The sequence below is a fragment of the Macaca fascicularis genome, chromosome 7 (genome assembly GCF_037993035.2).
Source record: "Macaca fascicularis isolate 582-1 chromosome 7, T2T-MFA8v1.1".
In the NCBI taxonomy this organism is placed as follows: domain Eukaryota; kingdom Metazoa; phylum Chordata; class Mammalia; order Primates; family Cercopithecidae; genus Macaca; species Macaca fascicularis.
Window position 1 is genome coordinate 77,773,203 of NC_088381.1, and position 9,103 is coordinate 77,782,305.

The window sequence follows — 9,103 nt, forward strand, 5'->3', positions numbered from 1 at the left end:
GGTGGCCCACAGCTGTAATCCCAGCATCTTGGGAGGCTGAGGCGGGCAGATTACCTGAGGTCAGGAATTCGAGACCAGCCTAGCCAACCTGGTTTAACCCTGTCTCTACTAAAAATTCAAAAATTGGGCAGGCATGGTGGTGGGTGCCTGTAGTCCCAGCTACTCGGGAGGCTGAGGCAGGACAATTGCTTAACCCAAGAGGTGGAGGTTGCAGTGATCTAAGATCGTGCCACTGCACTCCAGCCTGGGCAACAGAGCAAGACTCCATTTCAAAAAAAAAAAAAAATTGTAGTGAAAGTGAAATTCATCCATTTCTTGCAGTTGTCAGGTCATTCTTTTCTTTTCCTGCAGATCGAGGAGACTGGCAGAGGGAAAGAAAGTTCAACTATGGTGGTGGCAACAACAATCCACCATGGGGAAGCGACAGGCACCATCAGTATGAGCAGCACTGGTACAAAGACCACCATTATGGGGACCGGCGACATATGGATGCCCACCGTTCTGGAAGCTATCGACCCAACAACATGTCCAGAAAGAGGCCTTATGACCAGTACAGCAGTGACCGAGACCACCGGGGACACAGAGATTATTATGACAGGTATGCAAAAGGCTATGAGACACCAGGTGCCCATCTTTGCCAGGAGCTGTTTCTAGGGAGAAAGTGACGTATACATGAATGTATTTATCTATGAAATGACTGGAGATCTCATCATGTGTCAGCCACAGGGAATCCCATGTGTTGGTTATAGGTTTTATGTTTTATTTTCTGGGTCATAGGGAGCACATTTCACCTGTGAAGGAAAAGAGTTTTCTGCCGTCTTCTGAGGAAATCAAGTCAAGTGGTCGCCATAAAATGTTGGAGTCAGCAACCAAAATTATTAAGCTCTGTGCGAGGCTGTCAGCCACACTAGGTGTCAGGGATCCCAAGATGGGTACCAACCCATGGTCCTTACCTGCCACGAGCCCATAATTGAAGAGTTGAAGCCTTTTGAAGCTGCACCCTCTTTCCTTCAGTACAATACCACCGGTAGTACGATGAGTCAGAGCTTTACATTGTGAGAGTAGCAAGTCCAGGGAGGGTTAAAGAGGTTTTATCTGTATTTCCTAATTTCATATCTTGGATAATTTAACCTCATAGCAACTTTGGTTTTCCCTGGGCTGATGATGTGCATCATTTGCACTGTACCTTGAATTTAAAGTGGGAAAATTTCATATACGTGTCTCAAAGTCCTGCTTTGTTTTTGGAAGAACTGGTAATAGCAGGCTGTATTAGCAGAGAGCTGTAGCTGAGTAGCTGCCACCTCCTTAGGAGTCTGCCCCTCACTCCCACCCTTCTCTGTTGTCTGGACCCAGTGGGCACTTGCCCTGCATTCCTCTAGTAGGTCTGTATTTCTCTTTGGTTTCACTTTTCTTTTGCCTGAAGGACTTTTTCTGCTGGTGATAAATTCTTTCAGTGTTTGTGTATGTATGCTGAAAATGTATTTTGCCTTCATTTTTGAAAGCAGTTTTTGCTGAGTATACATTTTTATTTTTAGTTTCTTTCAGTACTTTAAAGATATACCTCTGCTATTTACTTGCATTGTTTTATGATGAAAAATCTGTCATCCTTATCTTTGTTCGTCTTTACGTAATGTTCCTTTTAAAAAAATCACTGATTATGATGTGCCTTGGTGTATTTTTCCTTGGTTTCTTGTGCTTGGAAATTTTTGAACTTCTTGAATCTGTAGGTTTATTGTTTCCATAAAATTTGGCAATTTTTACAATCTTCTTCAAATATTTTTTCTGACCCCCCACTCTCTTTTCTTCTTTGGAGATTCTCATTACACCTATATGAGCTTGCTTGAAGTTGTCTCACAGCTCACTTGTATTCTGTTGACTTTTTAAAAATTATGCTTTCTCTGTGTTTCATTGTGGATAGTTTCTATTGCTGCCTCTTCAAGTTCACTAATACGTTGCTTTTCAATGTCAAGACTGCTCTGAGGCCCATCCAGTGTACTTTGTATTTTATACATTGTAGTTCTATCTCTAAAAGTTCAAAAAGTTGTATTTGGGTCTATATATTTATTATATATACACACACATATATATATATGTTCTGTCTCTAACCTTTTAAAACCTGGAACACAGATATAACGATGGTTTTGATGTCCTTGTCTGCGAATCTTACCACTTGGGTCAGTTTCAGTTGATACCTCACTGTGGGTCTTGCTCCCTGGTGCTTTCCGTGCCTAGTAAATTTTGATCAGATGACAGATGTAACATTTACCTTATTGGGTGCTGGATATTTCTGTATTCCTGTAAGTATTCTGGAGCTTTGTTATGAGTTGCAGGTTATTTGGAAGCAGTTTCCTTCTTTCAGGTCTTGCTGTTAAGATTCGTTAGGTAGACCCAGAGCATTGCTCAGTCAAGGGCTAATGATTGCCCACCCCCAAGGTGAGGAACCTCATTGCACTCTACCCAATTGGGTTAGTCTGTTTTGCGGGAATACCTGAAGCTGGATAATTTTTAAAGAAAAGAGTTTTATGTGGCACACAGTTCCGCAGGCTGTACAAGCATAGCACCAGCATCTGGTTGGCTTCTGGAGAGGCCTCAGGGAGATTTTACTCATGGTGAAAGGCGAAGTGGGAGTAGGTGTCCCATGGCAAGAGGGAGCAAGAGAGAGAGGAGGAGGTGCCAGCCTCTTTTAAAGCACCAGCTCTCACATGAACTCAGAAAACTCATTATCCCAAGGACAGCACCAAGCCATTTATGAGGGATCTGCCCAAACACCTCCCACTACAACATTGGAGGTCACATTTCAACATGAGATTTGGAGGGGACACATACCCAAACCATATCACCAGTGCCTCTTGAATCTGGAGGTCTTTGGTGTGACTGGTGGCAACAGGCATGATGCCAGTTCTTTGTGAGCACAGGGCACTATTATCTTTAGTCTTTTTCGGTGGTTTTTTTCCCTGGCCTTGGGTAGTTTACCCACATGCACATCCTAAGCAGTATTCAGCTATATACTTGGAAATCCTCTGTAGATCTTCAAACTTCTTTCTCTGCAGAACTGTCTTCTCTCATGCCATGTCCTGTGAACTCTGGCCACCTTGGTTCCCCATGCCTCACCTTGGGAAGCCAACTGGTGTCTTTCTGGGTTTCCTTCTTCCTGTGTCACAGACTGAGGACTATCTCATGATAGTGAGCAGGAGCAGTTAAAAGGCTCATTTCATTAGTGTCCATTCCTCAGGGATCACTGTTCATTGCCTGATGTCTGGTGTCTTGAAAACCACTGTTCTATATGTTTTGTCCCTTTTGGCTGTTTCAGGCAGGAGAGTAAATCTAGTCCCTGTTGTTCCATTTTGACTGGAACTTGAAGTTGCTCAATTCTTCCTCCCTCTCTTTCTTGCATTGAGGTGAAATTCATATTATTTAAAGGAACTATTTTAAAGCGAACAATTGAATGACCTTAGTGCATTTATAATATTGGGCAGCCACCACTTCTGTCTAGTTCCAAAACACTTTCATCACTCAAAGAAAACCCTATAACCATTAAATAATCCTTCCCCATTATTCCCTCTCCCCAGCCTCTGGCAACCACCAGTTTGCATTCTATCTCCCTGGATTTGCCTATCCTAGACATTTCATGTAGAAAGAGTCATACAATATGTGACCTTTTGTGTCTAGCTTCTTTCACTTAGCATAATGTTTTCAAGGTTCATTCATATGGTAGGGTTCATTCATCAGTACTCATTCCATCTTATGACTGAATAATATTTCATTGTATGGATATGCCACATTTTGTTTATCTACTCATCTGTTGATGGACATTTGAGTTGTTTCCATCTTTGGGCTATTGTGAATAATGCTGCAGTGAAGATTGGTATATAGGTACTTGACTACCTGTTTTCAGTTTTGGATATGGACCTAGGAGTGGAATTGTTAGTCATATTCTTTACATTTTTAGGAAACACCAAAATGTTTTCTACGATGGCTGAAGCATTTTACATTCCTACTAGCAATGTATAAGAGTTGAAGGTTTTCCTTATCTTTGCCAACACTTATTTCCTGTTTTTGTTTTTTGTTTTGTTTTTGTTTTTTTAATGAATATAGCCATCTTGATGGGTGTGAAGTAGTCTCATTGTGGGCTTGAATTTGCATTTCCCTAATGATTAATTATATTGAGCATCTTTTCATGGTTTTTTTGGCCATTTGTATATCTTCTTTGGAGAAATGTCTGTTCAAATCCTTTGCCTGTTTTTGAGTTGGGTTGTTTGTTTTTGTTGTTGAGTTTTACTAATTCCTTTTTTAATGGTATCATGAGTAGTTTACCATGGTCCAAGCTAAAAATTTTAATACTGTTCACACTGAGTTGATTTTTAAGATAATTTTATTAACTAGTTACTTACTTGTTGCGTATTTAGGTTGATGGTGTTATTAGTAACTTACAAAATAATTTCTGTGGCTCTTTTTCTCATGGGCTGGGTCCAGGAATATGGAAATGTTTATGGATCTTACCAGATTTTTCCTAAAGGGAGTGAGTTTGCAAAGCCATCAGTGATTTTTCAAGTGTGTACTTGTGTCACTGCACACTTGAGGCTTATTTCATAGGATGTGTTTTGCTATTAAGTGTAAAATGACTCTTTGTTATTAACGTTTTTGATTCCTGATAATGTGAGCATTTGTCCTTGAGTCTGTTTGTAAGTGTCCTTGAATACGAGTATATGAGGAAGAGCCAAGTGGGTGGTGAAGGGAAGTGGATGAGAATTTGGCTTCAGTCTTTCGAATAATTCTTGCATCTCTATTTCAGGCACCATCATGACTCCAAGCGGAGGAGATCCGATGAATTTAGGCCTCAAAATTACCACCAGCAGGATTTCCGACGAATGTCTGATCACCGCCCCCCTATGGGCTACCATGGCCAGGGACCCTCAGACCATTACCGCTCTTTCCACACAGACAAACTAGGGGAATATAAACAGCCTCTACCCCCATTGCACCCTGCAGTCTCAGATCCTCGCTCACCCCCTTCTCAGAAATCTCCTCATGATTCCAAGTCACCCCTGGATCATAGGTCTCCTTTGGAGAGATCATTAGAACAGAAAAACAACCCAGATTATAACTGGAATGTTCGGAAAACATAAAGGACAGCTCTTAAAGGAGAGAGTAAGAGTCACCAAACACGTGGATATTTTTGGTCTGATCCTACAGTAGCCAGTTATCTAGACCAGTAAGTGGAGTTTCGGACACGCTGCTGCTGTCAACTCACTGGCTGAAGGAGCACTTCAAGGAATGGGAGGCCTTTCACTGGGTCCAGCTCTGATTTGGGTCACCACTCCTGCACTTTGGCAGCCCATCCCATTCCAGCCTAGTTCTGGCCTCCCACTTTGATGGGCACTTGAAGGAGGAGCTGACTTTGTGTATACCAGCTTCACTGGGATGTGTTTCCCCAGTCAAGGAATAGGGGATCTTCAGAGTCATGAATGTTTTCTTGCCAGGGTCAGTGTTCCCAGGACCTTAGTGCGTCATTGGGGCAGGAACTGGTGCATGGAGGCTGCTGGAACCTGATGTTACAGTGTGTGATTTGGTTGATTTGGTTCACTCTGACATGTTGGATGCTGCTGATGGGGAGTGGGGAGTTGGGGCAAGTGGGTGGGGACAAGCATAGGACTTGAAGGGGAGCAGGTACACCCCTCACATGTGTTCTTGGGAGAAAAAACTCGGCCTCATTATGTGAAACCTATGGGCAGGGTTGGGGTGGGGAAGTAGAGAGAGGGCAACAGCTTCCACAACTGCTTTATCTCTGCCGACACTAATTTTTCCCACACTGTCTTTGTACATTTCAGAGGTTTGGTCTCCTGAGTGGGCCTCCTTTCCCCACTGTGCCGGGGAAAGTAGGTCGCTCTGGATGACTTTTGAGTACTGTGAGTTAGGCAACACTGACTCCAGCATGGACTTGACTGGGGAGTAGGCTGAGTGAGAGGTAGGGTGGGGTAGGGTGGGGAGTAGTGTGGCCAGAGAACTGGAATCCCTGGTGGATTTCTAATTCCTATGGTGAGAAGGAAAACTACAGGACCTGGAGAAGGGGATGCAGAGGCAGGCCTGCTGACCAATTTGTTGCTGGCAATCACAAAGGTGGGGGTCCTGGTGCAGGCAGTGAACAGGCTTCTAATGTGGGGTTCAGTAGTGCCAGCAAGTGGGGGAAACTTTCAGTATTGGGCTAGGTCAACACTTCCGCTGCATTTTCCTTCCCTTTGCACAGCTTGAAGAAATAGATGGGACGGAATCACACATCATGTGGTGGGCAGATGGAAATAAGTACCTGTGGTGAACAAGTTTCTACTGTAGTTGGAGATCATTAGAATTGAATTCAGTTTCTCTTAGAATATAATCAGGTATAGACCTAAGTTAAACTTTTTCCCAAACAGGGAGCATCCAAAGACACAGTGACTTGAGCTAATAGATAGTAAGACTCATACTAGAGTTGAACTGGGTCAGGTTTAGGAAGCAAGTTGGTTGCATCAGTTAAGCAGGCTCTTTTCAATTTACTGATGCTGGGGCCTTCAGTTTATCATTCTCAGTGTAGCTTGCCAGTATTGTTAAAGTATCCAAAGGCCTTTCTAGATGGAGACAGAATAACTGACTTGAACATACAGTGTGCCTGTAAGTGTCCAGGCTCAGAGCTGGTGGAAACCCCTCTGTTAGGCATGTGCAGCGTTAAACTCCCTGAAGTAACCTGTGAGGACTTCAGTGCTTGCTGGTGTTCTGGGCAGCACCATGAATGCCTTTACCAAGACATGCCGAGTTGTATCCCCCAAATGAAGCAGATGTGGCTGTGATGTGGCCCTTGCTCCCTGCTACACAGGACATTGCAGGACTGGCCTGTGCGGTTTCCAGATGAGAGTCTGGGTCCTGGAAGCTTGTGTTGAGAGCTCAGTGGACCCACCCCGCTTATTGAAGCCTCGTAGTTGTTGGGGTTGTTCAGCCTGGACTTGTAGCACACATGTCCTGAAGCAAAGCCCTGGTGACTGCATGAGCCACCTGACCACAGTCCTCCCATGGAGGGCCTGCTGTGACACTCAGTGGAGAGGGCAGGGCATGTGTCTCCACTTAGGCCACAGAGTGATAAGGAAACCACAGATGGAGCTTCTTGCTGATAATATTGACTCTAGCCCACGTTTACCTTGCCCAAGCCAAAGAGGAAGGTTAGGTTGGCTTGTCAAGCCCTTGAGCAACGGGAGATGGGGTGGGAAGGGGATGAGCCCCTGCAGAGAGTTGGGTCATGTCCTCCAGGAATGAAAGGAGGGGCAATGGAGTCACCAGAGGCCCTGCATTTCCATCGGGGTTTCCACAGTCATCAGGGCTTCTCCTGAGTCGCTGATAGATGTGAGTTATGCCCAAAGATGTCTATCATGAGGAAAAAGGAACTTCCTTTTGTTCACATTCAGGACTGACTGTTAGTGCCATATGAAGTAGCAAAAGGCAGTATCAGCCAGATCAGTGTTACATTGATTGTAAAATTACAGTGTCCCCATTAGACAACTGTTTTAGGTGCTGAAGTATGAAGAGTGTTGGGAAAAAGGAAGCATTTCTTCTTCGATTTAAATCAATATGAATATTATATGCTTAAATAAAAAATTTGCACAGGTAAATTCTCTCACTTGTGAATGGGAGAAGCTGCCCCAGGAATCTGTGAGGATGGTATTCCCTGGAGTCTGGCTTTGAAAGATTTCATTGTTGGTAGAAATAACAGGGGTTAAGGAAGAGGGATTTAGCATCACCTAAAACCTGCACGTGGATAAGGGTTGACATGATACACTATGGCCTTAGAAAAGGGCCACATGAAACCCCAAGCTAATCACTGCGGTCTTTCAGAGCCGGACAGACAGGTGCCAGCAGAGCCTGGGGCTCGCTCTCCTTTCAGTCATTCCTTAGCCCTTCAAAGGGAAGCCCAAACACTTTGCACGCTGTGCTGCAGACATTCTGGCCTGGTGTGTCTGAAAGTTGCATCAGTCCTCACGGTGCAAACACGGTTCATTTAGGAAGTCACATAATGACACTGAAATCCTACAGACCAAAATCCACTTGTCAGCAGGAGCAGCAGCCCAGGCCCAGCACCAGCGGTCTTCCGGCTCCTCTGAGGGCTGCCATGTTGGGCGAGGGGAGCCATGCCAAGGGTCCAGGCTGCTTTAGGCCATCTGTGCCCCACTCATCTGGGGACAGATGGTTTTTCTTTATTGTAAAATTGTGGACTTTTAAAACCTGTTGACTAAACAGTAATTAATTTATATTTGTGAAAAATGCCACTGTCCTAGTGATTTCTGATGTAAATAATGTTGTTTATATAGTATGTATTAAATTTTCCTACATTGTAAAACTGCTGTACTTTTGATTCTTGTATATTAAAAAGTGTTACTGAGGATTTTTAGAATTGGGCTAACACGTTGCATTGCATTGTGGTGTGAGCTGTGTGACTAGAGATACCTCCTTGTCTCCCTTCCCTTGGTTGCTGGGTCACATCCAGATTTTTTGACAGCTTGTGAAGTGGAGCCTTTTAAAGTTGCATTTCCCTCTATCCAGGAGCAGTTGCATTGTTGCGTACAAGCCTTAACACCACAGATATCTGAGCTATTCCTGAATATGCTGTTGCTGAGGTGAACAGCTCCCTGGCCGACTCCAGGCCATGGCCCACAGGTCTGCACTTGAGGGAGGACCCTAAGTTGCCGAAACTGGTAGTTAATTCCTGTGGGTTAGTCCTGCCTGGGAGGATCCGGGGAGACCTAGCAGGGCCACCCCCTCTATCCTGTAAGAAATAACACTGTCTGCCAGCCTGTAGCTTTGAGGGTAATTTAACAGATGGGGTCAGGGGGGTGGCATTTTATAATGGAAACACTGACACACACGTTAGCTCTAGCATTCTGGCACAGGGGCAGGCCCAGCCCTGGCACAGCCCAGACAGAGGAAGGGTGGCACAGCCTGCGGGCGGAGATCTGTGTCTGAATAGGGGTCGAAGTTTGCCCAGATCCATGATTTTCACTAATGTTTTGGTGACTTTGAGACTGAACTAAATCCCTATGAAACTCTTCAATCTTGATACCAAATAAGCCATGTGTCTACTCAG

At 44.4% G+C, this 9,103-nt stretch overlaps 1 protein-coding gene across 11 annotated transcripts in view; it reads left to right on the forward strand.

The window, feature by feature from the left end:
- The window catches only part of CHD2 (chromodomain helicase DNA binding protein 2), a 131,767-nt gene extending 123,354 nt beyond the window's left edge, over positions 1–8,413 (forward strand). For all 11 annotated transcript variants that reach the window (XR_012415467.1, XM_073996791.1, XM_045396007.3 and 8 more), the window contains 2 exons: positions 352–598; positions 4,793–8,413. Coding sequence is in view for 10 of the 11 variants with exons in the window: in XM_073996791.1 (XP_073852892.1) it covers positions 352–598; positions 4,793–5,126 (581 nt within the window). In the remaining variant the exon portion in view is untranslated. The remainder of the gene's footprint in view (positions 1–351; positions 599–4,792) is intronic.
- The last annotated feature ends 690 nt before the right edge of the window (positions 8,414–9,103 follow it).